Source organism: Lathyrus oleraceus, chromosome 7 (assembly GCF_024323335.1).
Source record: "Lathyrus oleraceus cultivar Zhongwan6 chromosome 7, CAAS_Psat_ZW6_1.0, whole genome shotgun sequence".
In the NCBI taxonomy this organism is placed as follows: domain Eukaryota; kingdom Viridiplantae; phylum Streptophyta; class Magnoliopsida; order Fabales; family Fabaceae; genus Lathyrus; species Lathyrus oleraceus.
In genome coordinates this window covers 412,708,631-412,734,236 of record NC_066585.1, presented here as the reverse complement: position 1 = coordinate 412,734,236, position 25,606 = coordinate 412,708,631, and the positions used below count along the sequence as shown (strand labels likewise).

General features: G+C 36.3%; 1 protein-coding gene and 1 long non-coding RNA gene across 4 annotated transcripts; one reads left to right on the top strand and one right to left on the bottom strand.

The window, feature by feature from the left end:
* Positions 1–4,725: 4,725 nt before the first annotated feature.
* On the top strand, positions 4,726–12,228 carry LOC127101529 (protein STRUBBELIG-RECEPTOR FAMILY 3). 3 transcript variants are annotated; one of them, XM_051038970.1, is made up of 17 exons: positions 4,726–4,862; positions 5,180–5,341; positions 6,125–6,254; positions 6,634–6,705; positions 6,813–6,878; positions 6,957–7,028; positions 7,298–7,369; positions 7,476–7,547; positions 7,635–7,700; positions 7,859–7,924; positions 8,767–9,188; positions 9,298–9,746; positions 10,187–10,458; positions 11,006–11,144; positions 11,326–11,462; positions 11,545–11,701; positions 11,801–12,228. In XM_051038970.1, the coding sequence occupies exons 2-17, from the start codon at positions 5,236–5,238 to the stop codon at positions 11,897–11,899; spliced, it is 2,397 nt and encodes a 798-aa protein (XP_050894927.1). In that variant the 5' UTR covers positions 4,726–4,862; positions 5,180–5,235; the 3' UTR covers positions 11,900–12,228. The 3 variants fall into 3 exon arrangements, with proteins under 3 accessions (XP_050894927.1, XP_050894926.1, XP_050894928.1); XM_051038969.1 differs by lacking the exon at positions 4,726–4,862 and adding an exon at positions 4,901–5,107; XM_051038971.1 differs by lacking the exons at positions 4,726–4,862; positions 5,180–5,341; positions 6,125–6,254 and having other exon boundaries at positions 6,968–7,028.
* Positions 12,229–16,919: 4,691 nt separating this feature from the next.
* On the bottom strand, positions 16,920–18,883 carry LOC127105295 (uncharacterized). Its single transcript, XR_007794985.1, has 2 exons — positions 18,108–18,883; positions 16,920–17,385 (listed from the first exon to the last, which is right to left on the bottom strand). It is a non-coding gene; the product is annotated as an uncharacterized LOC127105295 (long non-coding RNA).
* Positions 18,884–25,606: the final 6,723 nt, after the last annotated feature.

The window sequence follows — 25,606 nt, the reverse complement described above, 5'->3', positions numbered from 1 at the left end:
AATAACTTCAACAAATGCTCAACATGTTCTTCTTCATGACTTTATTTGGCAATTATGTCGTCGACATAGACTTCGATCTCTTTATGCATCATATCATGAAAAAAAAGTGGTCATAGCTCTCTGGTATGTTGCACCAGCATTTTGTAAACCGAAAGGCATCACTCTATAACAGAATGTTCCCTAGGGTGTAATGAATTTGGTATTCTCCATATCTTCGGGTGCCATCTTGATTTGATTATAACCGGAAAACCTGTCCATAAACGAAAAGACTTTGAATTTAGCTGTATTATCTACTAACATATCAATGTGTGGCAGAGGGAAATCATCTTTCGGACTAGCTTTGTTCAAATCTCTATAATCAACACACATACGGACTTTTCCATCCTTCTTCAGAACAAGCACAATATTGGCCACCCACTACGGATATTCAGAGGTAACAAGAAAACTAACATCAATATGTTTTTGCACTTCCTCTTTGATTTTCACTGCCATATCAGGATGAGTTCTCCTCAACTTCTGCTTGACTAGCGGGCATTCTGGCTTCAACGAAATTTATGCTCCACAATCTCAGAATCTAGACTAGGCATGTCTTGATAGGACCAAGAAAACACATCTGAATATTCTCGAAGAAGATTAATCAACCCCTTCTTAGCCTCTGGACACAGTTGAGACCCAATCTTGACTTTCTTTACATCATCTTCGGAACCCAAGTTGACTAGTTCAATCTGCTCTTCAAACGGCTGAATGGCTCTTTCCTCATGCTCAAGTAAACGAGGTAATTCACCAGATACTTCTTCGTCAGTCTCTTCCTCAGCCTCAAACACCGGGAAATCAAAGTTTGGAGAGGGAGTAGGATCATTGTATTCAATGGGTTTGGGAACCAACCTGCATAATGATTTGATATTTTGATTTTAGAGAAGTGAATTGCGACCAGATATTATGCAGATGGACAATTGTTTATTTATTTATGTTTTTTGTGATTACCATTTTCAAAAAGGCAAAAAGTAAATATAAAACATCATAGATGTGGATGAATAGAATTGTATTTTATTAATGATATTTGAGAAATGCCTAACAATATTCACTTCTCCCTTAGGCTTAGGAGAAGGATTTTTTCTTAAAACATGGAAAACAAATTACTTAGAGCGATGGACAATAACCAGAACATCAACAGCAACCCAATTGTTGCAAGTCTTGCCATGCGTCACAAAGTTGGCACAATCTTCGTCTTCATCATCCTCAATTACAACAGCTGAGTGTTGTTCATTACCATGAATGAACCTTCCACTATGAAAACTTGGTTGTACTTCTTCAGCTTTGACACTGAATGTCCCATGTTAAAAACCCAATCCGGCCCTATTCTTGTTATCGATAACTTCTATCATACGACCCCACCGGTCTGTACTGCCTACCTCAATAGCTCTATGAGCATCTTTGAAAGAAGACATGGGTACCCCGGTTTTCTTCTCCTCAGCGATAAACAAGGCTTGGAACGGAGTTCCAACCTCCTCCTCAGCTTTAACATATGTAAAAGACTACAAATGACTCACCAAGAGTGCTTTCTCTCCACCAACAATGACAAGCTTTCCGTTCTTCACAAATTCCAATTTCTGGTGTATAGTAGACATTAAAGCTCCTGCTTCATGAATCGATGGCATCCCCAATAAGCTATAGGTCGGCTGGATATCCATTACCTGAAAAGTAATTTGGAAATCACTCAGACCTATCTTTACTGGGAGGTCCACTTCTCCAATGACGGTTTTTTGAGAACCATCAAACACTTTAACGATCACGCCACTATACCTCATCGGGGCGCCTTAATAGGATAACCCAGACATAGTTGATTTCGGGAGTACATTCAAAGAAGAACCAGTATCGACCAACAGATTGGACAATGCATCCTCCTTACAGTTTATTGAAATATGTAATGCCAGATTGTGATTTCCGTCTTCCTCAGGTAGCTCTTCATCACAAAAACTCAGATTGTTACAAGAAGTAATGTTAGCCACAATGTGGTCAAATTGATCTACAATTACATCGTGCTCAACGTAGGCTTGCTCTAACACTTTTTGTAATGCTTCTCTGTGCGCTTCAGAATTCATCAACAGAGACAACACTGGAATCTTCGACGGAGTTTGGAGCAGCTGCTCCACCACATTAAACTCACTTTTCTAGATTAATCGTAGTACCTCATCATCATCATTAGGCTTTAGTTTACTGGATTCACCAGACTGACAAACTGGAGCACTAACCGGATTCACCACAGGTATATCCACCTTCTTACTGGCTGAAACATCCTCTACTACCTTTGGAACGACTGGGCCAAATACACAATTGTAAGACCCCAATTTTGACCCTAAGATCCCTCATGAAATTTCATCATAAGCATTAACATTGGGATCATACCTTAGCATCCTCCTTACCCCTCCTTCATTGGGTTTGTTTTAGGAGAGATCACCAAGCACTTTGTGATTATATCATACTTGTATTTTATCATTTTTACTAACCAAAATACCAAAAATATGTCTTTGTAGTTGTCTAACTCTTTTGTAGGTAGGGCATGATCTCATTGATTCATCAAGATCACATCTAGGGTTTGAGACCCTCATGAACAAAGAGTACAACCAAGAATTGATTCAAGATTGGTTATGAACATCATATATGAGTCCCAATGTTCTCTACATGTTATATTGGTCAAGTTTGCTTCAAGAGTTTGAGGGTGATTTGCCTTGGAAACCCTAGTTTGACTGGGTATCTTGAGTAACTTCTCCAACAAGCTATCTCACTAATTGATCAAATTTCTCAGGGGACACTTCAAAATTCATCATCTTATGCATATATGATATACCATGATCCAATAAAGTCAAGAGAATTGGAAGTTAGCAAGTTGGTTGGTGGTGGTTGGCCAGATGAATTCATCTGATCAAAACTGGGTCTCCCTAGAGCCTATCTCCTACAATTTTCACCATATGAAAATTATTACAAGAGAAAACTTACTATAAATGACATTATAAACAACTTTCATGTTGAGACCTAGAGCTAGTTTTTCTTGAAAATCATTTTCTAGGTTGAAACATTATAGGTCATTTTGTCTAAACCCTAATTTGAAAGTCAACTTCTCAAGGCCATAACTTGCTCAATTTTTATGAGATGAAATATTTACAAGTTTCACAATCAAATTCAATGTGTCTACTTTAACTTTTATGTTTGGAGTGAGAGCTAATTCAACTTATTTGAACATGTGATATGAGGCTACATTATAAGTCACTTTTGACCTATACCATTGATCAAGTGATTTTTCCAAACTTCAAAAATGCATAACTCTATCATTTTAAATCCAAATGACATGAAATTGGTGACCATTTTGAATTTCTTTGAGAGAGATACAACTTTGATGAAGACACTTTTCTCATTTGAAGCTCCTATAAAAAGTTAAGCAAGGTGGAATATTGAGACATATGGCTTGACACTTAGAAAAATTTTGATATGTCAAATTTTTCCAAACTTCCACCTCAAATATCTCCAAGTTCCAAGCTCCAAATGAAAAAGTGTCCAACATCAAACTTGTTCCTATTGATCTCACCTTTCCAAAGAGCTAAAATTCATGCATTTTGGATGAGAAATGCATAGGTTGCGCATGGCTTAAACATGCTAATATCATTTGGCATGGATCAAACTTCAAATGACAATGCTCAATTGCCTTGCAATCCAATCCATCTCCAAAGCATCTGAACTTCAGTTTGGAATTTCAAACAATCATTTCATGGGCCTATGCGCGCCCATGCACCATGCTTTTCATCATTTGCCAATTTTAAAAAGTGAAAGTGAGTGTGCAAATATCATCCAATTTCACCATGTTTTTCATCATTTTGATCAAAATTGAGAAAATTTTAAAAACAAAAAGTTTAAAGGTATTAAAGTTGGAAGAGATTTTTTATGTAAGCTTTTTTAATAGGATTTGTTTTTCAATCTAAATAATCAATTCAGTATTTGAAATTAATTGAGGTTTATTTCAACTATTTTTAATAAAATTATTATTCGATCTAAATAACCAATCTAATGGTTAATATTAGGCTACAAAATGTAGAGATTAACATGAATAATATAAGAAATTGATGTTTAATATTTTTATAAATAAACTAAAATTAAAAATTGATGTATTTTGAAAAAGCAATTAAAATTAAAATATAGCTTTATTAATGATATGTCATAAAAAGGCATTAAAAAAATTCGATGTGAAATTTTATTTAAAAAAATCTGATTAAAATTAGTGACATAATTTAAAAAAAAAAAATCAAAGTTTGAATTTTTTTCAAAATAAAGTAAAAACAAAACTCATATTTTGAAAAAGAAAAATGTATTTAGAAAAATATAAAACAAAAACATAAATTTATGCAAAGGTATTTTCCCTATACAAGTAGTATTAATCATGAGAAGAAATAAAAGAATTAAATTTAAAATTAAATAAAAGTATTTCACACATATTAAAATTAAATTAACATATTAATTAATATTAATAGAGTAAAAATTCAGGAATATATGCTGATTTTGAAGAGATAAAAAAAGACTTTTATTGTGAGAAGCCACATGAAAAGGCAGGAGGAATCAATTTACCTTTTCTTTAGAAGTTGCTAAGCTTTAGTGAATGCACGCGCCTGAAAAAGCGCGTATAACTTAAACATTTCCAGAAAAGAAAGATATACTTTACAGCGTGGCTAATAGTATTAAAATGTTTTGTGTCTTGACTCATGACTTCATTACTTAGAAAAAGAAAGAGAGAGTTTTAGAGACAACCTTTATCATTCTCATTTGCACCTTTACAAATTTTCCTTTGCATTTTATTCCTCTCGTTTGCAAAAAAGGTTAGGGTTTTTTTTACACTAGTTTTAGCTACTTGTTGTGTTTTTCTTCTAATTATTGCTATTATTATATCATAAAAATCTTCTTATTTTTGTTGCAATGCATTATGTTTGCTGCTTAAAGTTACAGTTACGTTTCCGTTTGAATCTTAAACTCATTAAAAATTCTAACTATTTATTATTTTAGAAACAAAAGAAAAACAGAGGCATTTGCCATCGTTGTTGTGCTCTTCACTTAATTTATTGGGGTATGATTAGTTTTTTTGTTTGTGAGTTTTTGAGGTGTTATTGATTTGACCAGTGTTGTTGTTGTTGTTCAGTTGGGAATGTTGGTTTTGTGATTCGGTGTTGAAGATTAAGGTGGAAGTGGTGCTTAATGGATTGGAAGAGAACTATTTTGAAGAAGTATGGACAGGTTTTATTGGGATTTTTGTTGTTCTGTATCATTCAGATTTCAAATTCTCTCACTGATCCCACTGATGGTATGTATTCTTTTTAACTTTGTCTCCAAAGTATACTACTCCAGATTTTCAATTGCTATCTTTTTTTTTGTTTTTGTCGTCGACGAAGTTGTAATAACCACTAGAAACTCACACACAACCGTGAGTACCAGGTTTGAACCCTGATAGTGACGTTCAACCTAGCAATATCAACTTTTGCCAGTTGAGCTAAGATTTGCCCGACAGATTTTCAATTACTATTTTATTTATATTATAGTGTATGTGTTTCAATGACAGTTGAAGATTATCTGCATCTCTCATATGATGCAACTATGAATCCTTATGTAGCACTGACACCTCTGGAAAAAGACGTGTCTGTGTCACTGTTGGGCACCTGCACCGACACTTGTGATTACATTTAGTTTATTTATTTTTTAAAATTATTATTAGTGTTGCCGTGTCAGTGCTGGGGTGTTTGGGGTGTCCGTGCTTCATAGATGAATCCCGTTGACCTATATATAGCACTATCATTTCAGACTGAAGGCATGACCGGTGTATGACTTAACACAGACACATTGGTTACATTTAGTCACTTACATTTTCTCAAATTATTAGCGGATTCTCTGTGTCTGTTTCAGTATCCGTAGCTGGTAACTGTGCATTGAATATTCAGTCTTTGTCTTGATTGGTGTGTTGAGGTCTATGTGGCTGACTGGGAACTGGAACATAATATTTATGAATTAATGCTTTCTACACATTCTTGATTGTTTATGTCATATACCTGTGGTTTTATTGGAGTTCTAAAATTTTCTGATTGTATCTCAGTTGCTGCGCTCAATAGCCTACATGCTTCACTGGGATCTCCTCTTCTACCTGGGTGGGTTTCAAGTGGTGGAGATCCGTGCGGGGAAGGGTGGCAAGGCATTCAATGTAATGGCTCGTTCATACAAAAAATGTACGCTTCATTTTTTATCCCTTTGGCCTGGTTATTAAATTACTGATTGATATCTCTCAAATTTATTTGTTATGGACCTCATTTATATTTGGACATCATCTTCCTTTGATTTAGTATAGAAGCTATAGCATAGCAGAATTTGATCAATTCACTATTGTTTTGTGATACACTATTTATTACAAGTGTTGTCAAATAGTGGCTATAGTGTGCAATAGCACTATAGCATAGCAGAATTTGAGCAAACCACAACTTTCCGCGATCTGCGATTGGCAACACTAGTTTGAATCATGTAGCTTACTCCACTTAATGGACAAAGGCATTTGCTGTTGTATCTCAGAATAGATTATCACAAGTTTTCTTATCATCTTATTTGTGGCAGTGTTTTGAATGGTGCAAATTTGGGAGGAGAACTGGGTGATAGTCTGGCATCATTTGTTACAATCTCAGTAATGTACTTATAATTCTCCTTGCTTGATGCATTTATTTCAATTCAGTAATGTATATGTAAGTTTCTTCTGCATCATCATCTTCATTGCTTGCTGTGTATTTTGGAGGTAGCGATCTGAGTAACAACAACATTGGAGGAAGTATTCCATCCAGTTTGCCAGTTACGATGAGAAACTTGTATGTAATAACTCATTTTTGTAATACTAGCTCTGTCCATTAAATTCTGTTAAAAGACATGATGGATTTTATTTGCAGTTTCCTTTCAGACAACCTGTTTACTGGAAGTATTCCAACCTCTTTAGCCACTTTAAGCGGAATGACAGACATGTGAGTTTGTTGCTTGTCCTATAAAATATTACGAGTAAACAGTAATTTTGATCCTATAATGTGTCAGGCACTAACACTATAGTTCTTGAATTAACCAAAATTACAAAAATATCCTCAAATGTCTCTCATTGTCAAGGATATTTCTGTGATTTTGATATATTTGGGAACTACAGTGACACCGCTTCATACATTTATATTAAATTTGTATGGTAGCTGATGTAAAATTTCATGCAAGTTTATCTACATTATAACTAATCATCTCCTTTCAGGTCTCTTAACAACAATCATTTAACTGGAGAAATACCAGATGCGTTTCAGTCATTTACGCAATTGATCAATCTGTATGACCTCATTTTAAACAATATCTTAATATAGATAATGTGAACTAAGATTATTTTCTTTTTCATACATTAAACATATTTTACCGAGCAATTAACTGTTTTGCAGAGATTTATCTAGTAATAATCTGAGTGGGGAACTGCCTCCTTCGGTGGAGAATTTGTCATCTTTGACCACCCTGTTAGTATTTTCTCCTAATAAGTTCAAAAGTATGACCCATTATTTTATGTAAATTGTCAAACAAATTCACTATTTCCTTTCTGGCAGACACTTGCAGGATAATCAACTATCTGGGACACTTGATATTTTACAAGACCTTCCTCTGAAAAATTTGTATTTTTCTCAACCATGTTTCATATAAATTATAACTCATATATTAAATTGTTTTCATCATAGTAGATTGTGGGACTTTCAGGATGCATATAGGACCAGATGCTACATTTAGTTATTTACACATTTTGTTAAAAGTTCAGTCTTCCCTGTTTGAACAGGAATGTCGAGAACAACCAATTTGTTGGCCCAATACCTCCAAAGCTGCTAAGTATCCCTAACTTCAGGTGCAAACCTTAATTATTATTTTTTTTAATGCAAATTGTGCTTCTTTTTGCATAAATGGGACTTTTTTGAATTAGAAAATTTGATGATAGACATGTATGGAACTTGGTGGTTATGAGTCTGTACTATGTTTTCTTGAAAATTCACCTGATCCTATTAAGTTCGAAGTTGTATGGTGTTGCAATTAATTAAAAATGGAACGAATAAGGCCAAAAGAAAAGTATATGATACTTTGGTATTACACATTCTGAAGAAGTTATGAAGCAGTGCATTTGTAATAAAAGAACCAAACAGATGCTGCTTCCAGTTAACAGTTAGGAAAAAAGTTAAACAGTCAAGGAAAAAAGAAACAATATATTCTTTTAAGATAAGTTTCAAGAGTCAAGATTGATTGCATACAAATTCTAATTTGTAATGGTCACTGTGCGTTAGGAAAGGTACATTTCTATTGCACACAAATTTATGTCTCAAATTTTCACGAAGGGGTCAGCTTGTGTAGTGTATAATTGATTAATGGTGTTTGAAACTCGTGGTTCTTGGCCTGTCAAATCCACAGAAGGTGTGGAGTATGTAGTTTAAATCGGGTTGAAGAAGGATAGTAGTGAAGTTATATTGGCAATAGCAGGACATAAGGTTGAGTTTTAGATTATTTTATTTAGCTTCCTCATAGATCAATTGGTATTGTGACTATTGAGAAAACTCAAGTGTCCATAACTTTTTCTTTGTATGCTCTATTCTGTGTTATTTATTGATTATGGTTACATTAGAAATTTTAATTTGAAAAAATAGTTGTAAACTTGTAATTTTTGTTGCTTCTGTGACTAAGATGGTGTTTATTATGCAGACAAGCTGGAAATCCATTTAATGATAACACCACGGTAACTCCTGCTCCTCCACCTCACTCCCCAGCAACAGCACCACCAGGAGCACCGCCAGGAGCACCTCCTGGAACACCATTTTTTGTTGTACCATCTGGTTCTGGCCGTGTACCTCCTAAACAGGCCGATGGACCAACTGCAGCAGTTGAGTCAAATTCTGGGAAATCGAAAAAACATACCAAAAGGGTAGTTTTAATATCTATTGGCAGTATTTTGGCATTCATTGTTTTGGTACTAGCACTCGTTCTATTTATTCCAAGATGTGGTAGAAGGGAGCGGGTTGACCGAAGGTCCAAACGACATCAAATTGGTGCTTATGGAGGTGAAAGGCAACAAAATCCTAGAGATTTAGTGCCTATAGTCCCACCACCTAATCAAACAGAAAAAGGCAAATAAATATAGCTTTTTGTCTTTCATTTAATTATTTATCTTGCATTTAATTGTTCATTGGAAGGATCCACTTATTTATAACTTAAACCTGTTATTTATCTTAACAGTACCAGCCCGTGATGTCTTGAGGCCAAATAACGACCGCCAAGAAGAGCCTAGGAGAGCGTGGGCTGTTCCAATTCCTAATGCACAGGATAAGAAAGAAAAGGATGTACCAAGAATGGCGGCAATACCAAAGCAGGGAGATCATGAGATTGATATCAGTACACCGGAAGTGTATTTTGTGCCTCCGCCGCCACCGCCTCCTCCTCCGCCGCCGCCGCCACCCCCACCTCCTCCTCCCCCTCCTACTATGAGGGTGATTGTTGAGCCAACCATTCCCCACAGAGGGACTAATGTCGATCCATCTTTAAGAAGTTCAATTTTTCCTCCTACTTTTGCAAAATCTTTCACCATTGCATCCCTTCAACAGTATACAAATAGCTTTTCTCAAGAAAATCTTATAGGAGGAGGTATGTTGGGCACTGTGTACAGAGCAGAGCTTCCTGATGGGAAGGTACGGTTTTTGCTTATTGGTTCCATTAGTATATAGGCAGGGTACTAGTAAAAGAAACTCTGAACTTTTCCTCGATCTTTCTTTCTGCACTTCAATCACCCTTAGATAGCACATAATGGATACATACATTTCATTTTTTGTAGTCTCTTAAGTCTTTGCTACTTCTGTTGTGATTCTTGAATGAATGACTATTTGAACATTGTTTATTCAATAATTCTCTTCTGTTTTTCATATTTTACAAAGGCTTTTCTAGAATTCCATGGTAAATGGCTAAATGCATATATTCATCTATTACATGTTTAACTACTGAAATCCGGGGATCAAATTTTGTTTCAGATCTCTGTTTCTCTTTCACTAGCTAAAACAACCTGTTCTGTTATTTATATGCCACTATTGGATTCTTATTCTGATGATTACTTTTTTTTGTTGTGAATTGCTAGTTGTTTGCTGTAAAGAAACTAGACAAAAGAACCTCTGTTCACCAGAAAGATGATGAGTTTCTTGAATTAATAAATAGTATCGACAGAATAAGACATACAAATATTGTTGAGCTTATTGGATACTGTTCAGAGCATGGACAAAGGCTTCTGATCTATGAGTACTGCAGTAACGGGTCACTATATGATGCACTCCACTCAGATGATGAATTCAAAGCAACACTATCATGGAATACTCGCATTCGGATGGCACTTGGTGCAGCTAGAGCCTTAGAGTAAGTCAAGTAATAAATGCTGTAAATAGAAAATTGCTCAAGCTATTTAATTTGTAGTTTATAGTAACGGTTTCATGGTTTCACTTTTGAAGTTTAAATATTTTATTCTCTGGGATTCATTGATTGGTGAAAGTATTAACCTAATAACTTGGTCATTGCTAAGGTAGTTGTATTCCAACCTTGTTAGAACTTTCCCAAATTTAAATCGGTCTAGCATCATACTAACACAGTGCTTCTTGACGGGGATGCTATAATCAAATTGCATTGTGTTCTACTCTCAGTATAAAAGACATTATAGATTACTAAACTCAATTTCAAATATCAATTCAATCAAAAAAATAAACTGCCCGGTGCTATCCAAAGGATATCTTTTTATCAGCAAAACGTAATATTTTGCTTGAACTGTTCAGAGAGCTTTACAATATTCCAGACAGATGAATGTAGCTTGTGCAAAAAATAAAATCTGAAGTTGGGGATGGGAAGATTTTTCTTTGCATTAGTTTTTTTTTTTACAACAGTTCTGAATCTAATACTCGTCATTTACAAGATATTTGCATGAGCAATGTCAGCCCCCTGTGGTACACAGAAATTTGAAGTCTGCCAATGTTCTCCTTGATGATGATCTGTCTGTGCGTGTATCTGATTGTGGTTTAGCTCCATTAATAGCTTCGGGATCTGTAACTCAGGTAAGGAATCTATTTATTTTGTAGAAGTTGTTTCAACATTATTATGGAAATGGTAAAAATGTTACAGGTTTGAGGTACCTCCTGATGTCTTGGAAGTATTTAATGTCTTGGAAGTAACAATGTCAAAATGCAATTTATATTATAACAGTCAGATAAGTGATAACGTTCCGTGTATTGTCAGCTCTCGGGGAACCTGCAATCAGCTTATGGTTATGGAGCTCCAGAATTTGAGTCAGGAACTTACACTTACCAAAGTGACGTTTACAGTGTTGGAGTGGTTATGTTAGAACTTTTGACCGGCCGCCAGTCCCATGACAGGTGAGTATGCATAATTTAAATACTTCCGCATCAGTTTGGATTATTTATTCAGTTAATTAATTGTTTGGAACTTCTTGAATAGCACACGTCCACGAGGGGAGCAATTTCTTGCTAGATGGGCAATTCCCAAACTTCACGATATTGATGCATTATCAAAAATGGTCGACCCTTCTTTAAATGGAGTTTACCCTGCAAAGTCCTTGTCAAATTTCGCAGACATTATTTCTCGATGCCTTCAGGTGAGTTTTATCCATTTCAACATAAATCTCAGTTATTATTAGCTTGTTTATCTCTATGGCCTTTTAACTCCTTCAATTAATTTATTGGTTATAATGCAGCCGGAGCCTGAATTTAGGCCAGCAATGTCAGAAGTTGTCTTATACTTACTAAATATGATGAAGAGGGAGTCTCAGAAAAGTGATTCAAATGAAAAATGACAATGGTGGTGATATTTATTTGTTCATGAATTGATGTGTAAAGTTTTAGCTACTGAATAAGATTAATGTGTGCATAGATATCAATCATTATACACATTTTACCAACGGAAGGCCCCATTTGTTGTCTCCACACTTTATACTTCTTGCTATCCTGCTCGACATTCATAGATTCGTAGCGACTAACACGCATGTAGTGTTGTTTTATCTGTTAATTTATAGTTCATCATGCAATGACTTGACAGTGTTGCATGGATGTGCAAACTAACCCATTTGTTTGATAATTGCTTTCAAATTCTTAATAATGAAAATGTAATTCTGATGCGCATGCATTTCTGGTTTTTATGTTAATCCTTGATAACATATAGTACTTATTAGTCATATTGTCGATTGTTCTTTGTAAACTTCCAAATATATATCTATTGCCTTTTTGTTTCTTACTGCAAATTTTGTATCTCTTAGATTTAGTGCAATTGCATTTAAGTTTAAAAAATAAGGTTGTGTTTGAAATGGACATATTACCCGTTTGTTTGAGCTTATTTATCAACATTAACATGTGTCAATTTTAATGTTTAGGTGAACTCATAGAAATGTTCTACATCATAGTTAGATTTTTTTTATAGATAAATTTGATAAGTTCTCTTGAATATCTAATGTAAATAATATATATAATATACGAAAATTATTTAACTATATTTTCTTTCTATCTTATACTACATTCTATCGATCTTTTTTATTAGAGGAAGTTTATTTTTAGATTCATTATTCAATGTATGTTAATATATAATGTAGACAAATTAGAGATTGGATAAAGCTATGAAACACAGGGGCTTGATCTATACATAAATTCACAACTTGCAAATTTTATAATTGACAGGTCTGATCACTCTGTAATATTGCTGCACTTGGTTAATTGAGATAACAAGGAGTGAGGAAACCATTCCGTTTTGATTAAGAAAAATGTTGCAACTAGTAGTTGTAACATCTTAGGGCTGTGACAGTGGCAATCTAGAGAGCATCTAGAGCAACGAGGCAAACAATTGGGGAATTTCCTTTCTTATCTCTATTGAATTTTCTAAATCTTTGGCAAAAAGTAAAAAATGTCATATATTTTTGGAGATGCATATCTGGACGCACACAAAATAAACGTAAATGGTTGGGCTTCCATCACTTTGTCAAAGTTAATTTCAGAGATGCATCTCCGTATGTGTTTTAGAGTTTGTCCGCTGATGTATCTCCGAATTAATTTTTATTTTTAAATTCAGGTGTTTTTTCAGAGATTCATCTCTGCACGCGTTTAATTTATATATAAAGTGCTCAGACATACCCTCTTCTCCCTCATCATTTTCTGTAACTTTTACAAACCCCATTAGAATTCGTGAGCAATTTTTTCTAGTAAATTTTTCAAGGAGCACAACCTCTCTACTTCAATAGTATAAATCTCAACTCACTCCATATTACATTCAACATTTTTTCATCCTCATAAACACTTTTTTGAGTAAGTTTCTCATTTAACTTTTATTATTATTAATGTATTAGGTAAAATAGTTAGTTTTAAATGCATTAGATAGTAGTCACATTCAAAATATGCAGTTGTTAGAGACATGCATTATGATTTGATTGCATTTTTAGTTGTTAGACCAATACTGATTTTTTTGCCATTGTTGCAAACATGAGCTTTTTCGGAGATGCGTCTCTGAATTGTATCTTTGTTGTATTTCGGAGATGCATTTCTGAATTGTATCTTTGTTGTGTTTCGGAGATGCATATTCGAAAATGTCATGAAGTTGCAAACAAATGTGTTTTTCTCGTAAAATGGATGCAAACAACAACGACAAAATGATACTTGGCTGTGAAATCTAACATGCGTTCATTGGACGTGAGAGAACTAGACTTCAAAATGAGCAGGTCAGAGTTAGGCGAATGTCCCTAGGTCTCTTGATGGGGAACCATCGAATTCTAGGAGCCGCCTGTCACACGGGTCCTCATGCCAGAGGCACATCTCCCTTGTTCATGTTGGCTGGGAGGAAGCTCATGTTGCACATGATGGTGTCCTTCCACTTGCAGACCCTTATCCACAAGGGTTATCTGACATCTCCTTACTAATATACTATAGAGATCATATTGTTGGTCATGACACCTACTTATTAATATACTATAGAGATCATGTTGTTGGTCATATATGGGCCGAAGAAGTATATTTGTTAACCATTTTTATTTATATGTTTAAACAAATTCCTTGTGACTTATATATTTAGTTTAACATGAGTGTGAATGTTTGAAGTCTGTTAACCTCAACATAAATATTTTGAAGCTTTACCAGCCTAAGGATGATTGGTTCTAAAGTGTCATATGATACTCTCGTCTTCCCGACCTGTGTTCTTTCGGGTACAAGATCATTAATCATGGCATGTCGTGGGATTTTGCTGAGAGATGTCATAAGGAAACGTCATCTTTCCACTTTCCCATTGGTGAGATGACGATTGCACTAGATGACGTCGCTTTCCTTTTCTAGCTTCCCATCAGGGGGAAGTTACCTGGTCATTTCAGAATCAAACGTGATGAAGCTCAGAAGACGATGGTAATTTATTTGAGAGTTGATCCAATGGATGCTCTGATGTAGTGTGAGAGCACCAGAGGTGCTCATGCATATTTTTCATACTTGCAGAAACTATATGAAGACAACTTGGAGTTGGCCAATGATGCAGACCACGATGATCTACAGGTTACCTACCACCAGAAGTGTGCTTTGAGGTGTTACCTCATATAGTGGACAAAAGTTCAACCATGTGGCATACCTTAAATACTTCATCGACTTGTCGGTCATTCACGAGTGGAACCAGGGACCCGCCTGTTTGGTATACATGTACTTCAAGCTAAGCGAATGTTCTCTTTGGATGACAAAGCAAATTACAGTCTCTTGATCCTGATGACGGTAATTTCCACAACCATTAACAATTCACTAATATTTTTTTCTTATTCATTTTCATGGATGTATCATATCCCACTTTCACCGCATACACGGTTTGATTGTGTGCTATAGTATATTGAAGATTGGCAATGTGTTTCCTATATTTCCCGCACAGAGGGAATGATGTTGTGCGACCGTTCCATGTGTATATTGACCGAACTCAACATGATGACCTCAATTGGACACCATACATCATTCATTGGGACACTGTGGCTTTCGACCCATTTTTTTTTACTCTAGATGGCTGGCATGTGGGACAAATCTGATGTGCATGCATCTGTCAGAGTGATGTATGTGTCAGTTTGGATATGTGCAGTTCATTCCGAGATTCCCATTCGCGTATACTCATAACAACCTCTTCCACATAAATCTTGATGACATACTGGCGGATTACGAGAGCCATCTGGTACCAGAGAAGATCAGAGTATGTCAACCACAAGTCAGTGGTCTTATGTGGATGGTTACATGACTTGGTTTTATAGTGTGTCATACCCTCTTAGGATACCAGACGCTCTTGGACGTCCACCTAGGCCTCCTCATGAGGAGATCTTGAAGAATGAGCAGGTCAAGGATGACCATGTCATTGATGTGTTGCTGATATGTCAAAATATTATGTGGATTGTGTTTGAGGGGATAGAGTTTGAGTTGTTTAAGAAAGGTGGCGATGATGTGATTGCCCTAGCATGTTCCATTCTTACTGAGGCACAAAATGCCTTGGGTTACCAGCGGAAGAGGAAGAGCCAGTGGTTAGAATTAGGCATACGCAGTAGGTTATGGTTTTATTTGTATTTTGGGAATTTTTTGTATTAGTTTCCATACTCCGAGAACAATATTCGTGATATTCTTGGTTGTTTTTTAATTAATACTGTCACACCCCAAAATTCACCATACCCTTCAGAACGTTCACCTAGGTCATTAATCACAATCATATGCATATCTTCATATTCACCCATATATTTGCATATGCATTGTTCAATACAAGAGAACATGTATCTTGGATTCAAAGCATTGTTACTTGTATCTGGTGGAAGTTAGGTTTCCTAGCAGCTTAAGGTTGCTCTGTCAACCAAAACCCTAATTGGGGGTACCTTTGGTCCTTGTGTGTGTTTGGTGTTGAAGATTCATCTATGGCTGCTTGGTGAAACAAAATCCTAATTCAGGGTTCCCCTTGCTTAAGGATATTCCTAACCCTAAATTCATATGAGGAATCACCATTCATTTAATCATGGTGCATTGGTTTGTTCAAGTTCTATTTAAGACATTTTGTCTTTGGTTCATAAGGAGATTTCATTGATTGGTTTGGATTCATTTCAAGTCTCATCATTTCATCTAATCATTTCATCTGATCATTGCCATTCTAGATGGTTCATCCATTATCTTTGGTCCCTTCAAGTTTCATCCAATCATGGTGCACATGCCATTCATTTTCATGGTCAAGATCTTGGTTTATGCTTTGTTCATTGGATGGTCAGTTAAGTTTTCAGTTCAATTGCATTCATGATCATTTCAATCCATCCAATTCCTCACTTCAATCATATCATGTTCTTTCCATCACAAACGTCCATATTCATTGCAAAGATTACATTGATTGGCCAATTTGGTTACACTTGACTTTTTGGTCAACCAACTCATCATTTTTGATCCCCTAATACTTGTTTCTATGCATTGTATCAAAATTCATCATAAGATCATTGGTTCATTTGATTTTTGCTTGGTTTTGAGGTTGGTCCATGACCATGTCCAAAACCTGGTCAGACCAACAATTGGACCTCCACTTGGACCAACATGATTTTTCCTCCATTTTTAGTCATTTTCAATCCAATCTTTCCATACACATAAACCATATAATTTCAATCACAAATGCCATGCATTCAAATGAATATCTTCACATTTCCACCATTAAGTCAATTGATCTATTTCAACATGAACCATTAATCTATTTTTTTTTTCTTTTTTTAGTCATGCTACATTTCAACATTGTTCCATTTTAAACTTTGTTCAAACAATCATTTCAACTCCAAATTTCATGTTCATATCAACATAAATCATTCATGAGCCAAACTCCAAAACCATTTATAAACCATAACCATTACAGTTCCAAATTCAATTCCATCATTTCATACAACCATTTATATACAATGTGAATCCAAATTACATATAATATTTACAAGTCAACTTGACCAATTACATACAACCATACATGCCTATGACTTATCCTACATGACATAAACCATGAGTAACACCTAAAACCTAACAACCCATACACTTCAATTCCCAAGCCATACCATACTACAATGCCTAGCAATGCACAGGCAGTTCTGCACAAGCCATGGACCATCAAACCTTGCATCAAACCTGCCATCCATCTTGCAATACCCCTGCACAAACATGACACATCATAGCAGACCTTGTAACAAACCACCTACATCTAATCAGTTTGCAGCAACCAACTTTGCCATTGCACACCACCTTGCAACCATGAGCAAACATCCAGTCAAAACTTTGCCATAGTCCTGACCTGCAGTAGACCACACCAACAGCATCTTAAGCACATCAATTGAAAACAAATACAGGCCAAGCAAAGCATCAAAAAATTCATGACAGAGGTCATTTAAAAGCTAACAGGGATTCACACTGCATAGCTTCATTCAACAACTAACACTAATCTTCAATTAAACTTCACAAAACTAACCACAACCAATAAAATTGGACAGAAATCACCATCACACTCAAGCCAACTAACTAACAGAACTAACTGATCCCATCATCACAACAAACTGAACCTAACTAATTAAGCTAACAAATCATTGCCAACTAATTTTAACTGATTGCCTCGCTTTCACAAAATGAAAACAGTTACATAACAAACTCTCTCGAATTCCACAATTTCAGTTAGATTCCTCTAAATGATTTCACCAATCCCCAATCCTAACATACTATAAAGTTCCATCATCAAGCATCATCATATTTTTTTCTTCAATCCAGATTCATTCTCATCTCAGAGATCACTCATTCTTTTACTCTGAAACAAAAACCACACTCACTCTCATCCAATTCTCTCTCTCTGCAAATCTATGAACCCTCACCACTCTCCAATCACACATAACCTCTCAAGCTCACTACTTACTCTTAATCATCAAGAACAAAAAGCTCTTAGTAGAAATCAGAAGAAGAAGAAAAGAGTAGAAGAAGAGAGGGACGAAAGAAGGATATAATAAGCTCAGAGCAAGAGATTCTCACCGGATTGTCGTCGTCCACTACATCTGCTCCAGTAGCGTAAGCTTCGATTCCCTCTTTTTGTTTCAATCTTGTTACATGCATTCAATTTGAAGGTTGAGGAATCAAAGCCTCAACCACTTGGGCTTTGATTCCGAGTGAGGATGATTTAACTTTATTTTCAATATTTAGGGTTCTTCCACATTTCGCTTCGATTAGAACTTTAGGATAGGATTTGGGTGAAATCGTTACTGGATTCATGTAGAGGACATTGAGAGGGAGAGTTTTGATGGCTAATTTTCAATTTTTGGAAAATCTCTGCCGTCGAGGGAGCCTCCGGCGCGGCGGAGACGGTGACTGAGTGAGAGAGGCTGAAGTTGGCTTTTCAATTTTATTCTGAGCTTCTTTATTTTCATTCTTCACGTGTTTTAATATTGTAATCATTAACCCCATTCAAAGAATTCCCATGTGCTTTTAAGACCATTATTGGCTTCCATGTTACTGTAATTCAATGCACACGCATTTACTCCACATGTATGTTTGATTGTTCCAATGACCATTCATGCTCCCATGATGACTAATGCGTTGACCAAGATTCTGTGTTAAAGGTGCCTTGCTGATTCCGTATATTCCCATGATGCCTAAGATATCATGATCTCTAATGATTCATTTTCGTACGAGGATACCATGTCATTTGATTGTCTTAGGTGTGGTGCTTGATTTGTAACTTGTTTGTTTCCATTGCTTTGCCTTTTGTATTGTATGGTTTCATCCCCCTATTGTAGGTTATATGTCCCTCATTTGCATGCAAGTGTAATAGTTTAGGTTTACATTCCTTTATAGTTTTCCATGCATGCTAAAAAAAGATAAAACCAAACGATAAAAACAAAACTTTCAAAGGACAAAAAGCATACTTGATCCAATGTCAAGTGCTTTCCAAATAAATTCACAAAAGCAACGCGAGTGATTGATCCAACATCAAGTATCTCATTTCATTATCCATATCTCTCATATCATATAATCTCTTCTCAATCCATTCCCTTCTCAATCTCTTCTATCTCTACCTCCATTATTCACACACACTTTTTCAAAATAAATGCCAAGCACTTGATCCAACGTCAAGTGTCTTTTCAAAACAATTTCTCAATAAAATGGAGTGCAAAAATGGGGTGTACGTGCTTGTACACAACATTAAAGTACTCGGATTGTCGGTCATACCTAGCATGGGGTTCCGATGCTTGACTTCCTCCTCAAAATATCTAACAATAAAACAAGTTCAATTTGGTGTTCTGAGAGAGAAAAAAGGTGGTTAGGATGCCACTGTCCTTTCAACTCTCGAGTACACTGATTATTGGGCGTACCTATTCAAGGGTTAAATACTTGTCTCCCACTAAGTACCAACGATTAAAAAAGAGTGGTTAGGATGTCACTGTCCTCTCAACTCAAAAGTATTTAGATTGTTGATCGTACCTAGCCAAGGGTCTGATACTTGTCTCCGTACTAAATCAACCCCAACCAATCAAATCATTTTATGCCTTAGGGCATCTTTCGAACCTTTTCAGAAAGGGCATGTTACTTATGTTCTACCGTGAATGAAGCTTATGCCTTCATGCATGAGCAAGTAATGTTTAACTGCTAGAGTGCGATCCAAGCGCTTCCATTCTATCGCAAACAAACAAACACCTAACGCTCTCATGCTCGAGCATACAATCAAGTTGACAGTAGAACGCGAACATCAACACTGTTCAGTAAAAATAACCAAATAAGTACTCCATTTGTGAGCGGAACTACGGAGCTCTAACTTCCTTATTGCACGAATGAGGATATGTAGGCACAAGGGTTCAAAACCTTGGTGAGCACACTAATTTAAAACCTATTTTCTCTTCCCATCTTATTCTTTCTCATCTCATTTCATCGATAGCAAACAACATTCAGATAGACAACATCCATACACATTGATACAAGCTAGTGGTTCTCATCGAGTATGATAGATGTGATAGGTGTTAATACTTTTCCCTTGTATAACCGGCTTCTGAATTCACTCTTGGTTATGAAGACCATTCTCTTTGGGATTTTATCGCTATTTTCCATTTCCTTTGGAATAAATAAAATATGGTGGCAATTTTGTATTTTTCGCAACGCGATAAATGCATTTCCTTATTTTATGATGTTCATGTTTATTAATGTTTAAATCAAATTATAACATTGTTATTCGAATTAAAATGACTTTAGATTAAAAAATACAAACTTAGGACAATGTTTCTGTTTAAGATGCATGCAGGTAATTTTTTGGAGATGCGTATCCGAATTCACCCCAGAAATATTCAAATATGCATCTCCGAACCAATTTTTGGCAAAAAAAAAAGGTGGCTACTTGATTTACGAAGGATGGGGTGATTTCAGGTGCACTGGAGATGCATCTTCGAAAATACCCGAGGAAAGTTTTGAATTTTCAGAGGTGTGAGTCACACCATAAGGATGGGAAAATATATTCCCAATAGCTGAGCATGTGTTTCAGAGCTGATATTGATAGATTCTAAATGAACTAGTAGAGATGAGAGAGGTTAAAGCTCCCAGTGAAGAATCTTTATGCTGGGGATTTGGGCAGACAACTTGTTGGGACTCCTCAACTAGCTAGCGACTCTGTTGGGGATACATAGTTTCCTAAGAAAGTCAAGCCTAACTTACCTGTATTCTTTTTCCTTGGATGTTTATTTATGTATAGCTTTATTTATCTATTCCTGCTATCTATATTCATGTTATATATATATTTGTGGTGTTCTTGTGGGTTGGATTCTATTGAGTGAAAAGTCCAATACACGGGATTAGAGAGTATACCTAAGATATGAGGGACTTCGTATTGACCTGTCGGACGTAGTTGTCTTGGGGGGAAGATACGAAGATCCCGCTTAGAGTAGACTCTTTTTGGAGTTTCGTTGGCACGTAAGTCATTTTGTGCTGACAACCATTCTTTCAAAGGGGGTTCATGACTCCGATGACCTTTAGAAAACCCATGGCTTTCGAAGTTGAGGGCAATCTCACTTAGAGTGGAGCATCCCAAAAGTATTGTTGACTCACAAGATATCTTATGGCGACAATGATATTTTTGCCTCAGAATCCGTGACTCTAAGCATCTTCATAAGTCTTAGTACTCACCTTATGAGGGGATATGGGTTTCTTGTAGGGAAACTAAACTTCCAATATACCTTTGATCTGCTACGATCATGTCATCTGGTATAATGAATATGCATAACATTAGTATTGCATCTCTCGAAGAAAATGTATCATGCATTGCATAACATTGCATCCTTCATACATCTGTCATCAGACAAGACCTCATATCTCCTCTCATTTCTGAATAGCTAGTTGATTACCCGACATCCGTTTGGGCTAGAAGTATGTCTCAGATCATCATGGAAGAGCTTCAGAGAGGCCAAGTAGCATTGAGTTTGGAAGTCAACCAATTGAAAACTCAGACAAGCCTGGTCTTGGATATCCTACAAACACTGTTGGGGAAGGAAGGCAACCTCGCACCAGCTGCCATACCAGAAGTGGACACTCATATGCCTTTGTCTGACTCCACCTCATATCAGGAGCTGCCTCACGAATATCATCCATAATATGGACTTCCAAGGCCTCCTTGTCAGCAGTTATTGCCTGTTCCCCAACCAGGGCAGAAGGACTCAGCGCAGAGTTATAATTCATATCCCGATTAGCGAGCCCGAGGCCAAGAATATCAAAATCAGCACGAACCTCGGAACTACCTAGAACGAAGGAATGCTCCTCTAGATCCAATTCATATGACATACACTAAATTGCTGACGTATTTGATTCAAAATTACTGGTGGTCCCCAAGCCTCCAAAGCATCCACCACAACTATTTCTCCCAGGGTATGACTCCAACATGCATTGTGGATACCATGATGGGTCATCAGGACACTCGATTGAGGATTGCAACGCTTTCAAAACCAAAGTACAACAGCTGATTGATAAGAGGTGCCTAACTCTGCAAAGAGGAAACATGTGGGTGAATAGAAATCCCTTGTTCAAGTAAGTGTCGAGATTGCAGAAGCATCCATTACAACAATCGAGCCTAAGAATATCTCCTCAGCACTGACAATCATTTTTGTCATTCAATCATTTTGCATGTGTAATTTTCTTGTTTGTCATTTATAATATTCACTTGTAATAAACTCGTATGTTTTTGAATAATAATGACATTGAAATGAATATGCATGTTTTAAATAAATTCATTAGTGTCCACTCATATTTCTCATCGATACAAAACTTTTGTTTAAGCGAAATCAAAAGGAGAATGACGAAAACACCAAATCACTGCACATATGCTTTTGAATAAGATCTAACTGACGATGTAAGACATTGCTTCAAATCCTCAAACACCAGAGGTATAAGGAAGATAATCCCTAGTCAATCCCTTCGAGCCAAGGAGTATGTGTTTTCATTTCTGAACATAAAAACCCTCAATCTTAACCCGGGGAAGGGTAGTCGTCAGTTAGTTTGACCATGTGTTCAAACTTCAAAAGATTAGCGTCCTATATGAGGATCAATCATATCTTATCCCTCACGAGAGGTCGGAAACCACAAATTTGTAACGGATATCCCTCACTAACAGAGGCATGAGGCTGTCATAACCCCTTCAAGTCAAACGAACAAGTGTCACGCAATTTGTTCTAACAAAAGAAAAAGGAAAAAGAAATCAAAAGAAGAATGAGAGTCGCTAAGTCGAAAACTCAAAAATGAGTGACTTAGGCAAAAATTAGGGCATCCATGTGGATTGCAAATCTGGATCAATCCATCAAAATTAGGGAAATCAAAAGAAAAAGAAAGAAAGTCCGTTAAGTCGAAAAATCAAAGATGAGTGACTTAGGAAATTTTTTTGGCATCCATGTGGATTGCAAATCTGAATCAGTCCAGCAAAAATTAGGGAAATTAAAAACGAAGAAGCAAAGGAGGAGTCAAAAGAAAATCCTCAACAAGAACAAATAAGAGATGAGTGATTGCAACTCTGAAAACCTTGTTGGCTTATCACTTCCACTATCCCAAATCCCTTTAGAAAAATTAGCGCTTGTATCAAACTAACTGAACGTAAGATTGGAGAACATCAAGAAGAATTGGTGGGTTAGGATAGGTTTCGAGCCATAAATCCTTTATTTCTAAAACTGTGAAGCAGGCCACGTTACAACCCTCAAAAGACCTAAGTGAATCAGAATTTATTTCAAAAGCATATAATCAGTAAGATCGTGTTAAAACTGACTCCTGAACGATTTGCTTATCATTTATGTTGGTATTGATATGATATTCTCAATCAGTGATATATATTCATTGTATGTCATAATTCCAGTGAATAGAATTGGATTTCAAAACTAGTATAAACATAACATTAGCATTCTCAAAATGGACATGCTTTACTCGTGAGTAAGCATCTGACATCAAAGGAATTTTCCACGATGAACGTGAATTGAGGAGCTTGATGAAATCACAAGATAGAATGCTTGATGACTCCATTGAGCAGGGGCAAGCCATCTAAATGATCATGCCATAGAGCAGAATGCCCGAGAACTCCGTTGAGCAGAGGCAAGTCATCTTGATTGATTACGCCAGAAGAGCAGAATGCCTAAAAACTCTATTGAGCATAGGCAAGTCATAGTGATTGATTGTACTCCGAAAGACAAAACGCGTGAGAACTCCGTTGAGTAGGGGGAAATCATCTTGATTGATCATACCAAAAATGCAGAATGCTTGAGAACTCCGTCGAGCAGAGGCAAGCCACTTCATTTGATCACATCAAATAGCAGAATGTCTGAGAACTCCGTTAAGCAGAAGAACAAACCGCTTCAAAGTTCAGCCGATCTGAGGCAATCACGTCGAGAAATCTCTACAAGATTCAGTTAATATGGGGTAGTTATGTCGAGATTCGATGAATCTCTCTGAAGATCAGGTAGTCAGGGGGACAATCACTTCAACTGATCGCATCAAAGGACATAATGCTTAAAAACTTCATCGAGTAGAGGCAAATTATATTGATTGATCATACCAAAAATGTAGAATGCCTGAGAACTCTGTTTAGTAGGGGAAAACCACTTCATTTGATCACATCAAAGAGTAGAATGTATAAGAACTCTGTTAAGCAGAAAGACAAGCCGTTTCAAAATTCAATCAATTTGAGGTAATCACATCGAGAGATCTCTACAAAATTCAGTCAATATGAGGCAATCACGTTGAGAAATCTCTAGAAGATTAAGCTAATTTGGGATAGTTACATCGAGATTCAAAAAATATCTCCATGACCAGTTAGTCAGGGGCATTCCCTTAAAGATCATCCAACCATAGGTAAAGTTATTTCAAGGCTCGTATTTGGGCAAGCTCCTCAAAGCCCAAGAAGTCAATATCTCTGAGATGGTTTATCAGAGGTATATAGTTTCAAGACACTAGGGCAGGTCAAATTGAGATCATTCTGTGACTGAGTTGCTTCATAACTTGTGACTGGGGCAATACATGTAGATTCCCAATAGACCGGGGCATGACCAACTAAGGAAGGATGATCCTCTCTATACTTTTTAGGTTGGTTAGAGCAAGATCCATTGTGCTAAGAAACTTCTAAGTTCAAGATGAATGTCTGGGAATCGTGCTAAACACATCCCCTAATCTTTCAACAAAGAACTCTGATCTTGATTGATAAACCCAATGGTTATTGGTACCCTAAGTTCCCAATCGTCACAAATATATCCAACCCTGCATAACTGTATATAACCAAAGCTTGACCATGCATCAACGTCTTGCATAAGAAATTATTCATTGCATATCATTTCATCATGAAACACGTAGCATATTTCATCGAGATAGAAGCATTACGCCATACAAAATCAAACATGCATAACTGCATGAAAGTCTTTCTCGAAAGCATAAAAGAATCATTCATTGAGACATTCTTCCTTCCTAACTGAGAACATTATCATGAAAATCTTGATTGGTATACCCAACAGGTTTTCCCGAAATATATATTCTTCGCGTTGCCTTTTGAAAGTACCTTTTGAACCTTTCATCAGTCACTCACCTTTTTTGAGTCCCTTTGGCTTCGTGCCATCTCTCCTTGCCTTTTGCATGGAGAATATTTTAGTGAGACAACTTACCTTTTATGAGTTTATATCATAGCCTTTTGCATGAAGTCACAACTTGTTGCCTTTTGTAGGAGAAGGGTGCCCCTGTCAGATATTTGCATCATGTTTTATTTTAAAACAGCTAATGTAGGTTTAGTGAGTCTCGGGGTTTGGGTAACCATTCTTTGATAACTTCATCCCAGTCATTGTGCCTGTGGGACCTAATGAGGTTTTCGTACCTACTGCAAAGTCCCCATCCATTAGAGCGTGCCAAATCCAGTTCATGTCTGGAAAATACTTTCGAAGTCTAGGTTTCACCTCACAAATCATGTTCAAAGTTATTATTTTGCCTTTTGTCGCAACCGTGATTGAAATCAACTAGATCGACCAAACTGAAAGTCAAAA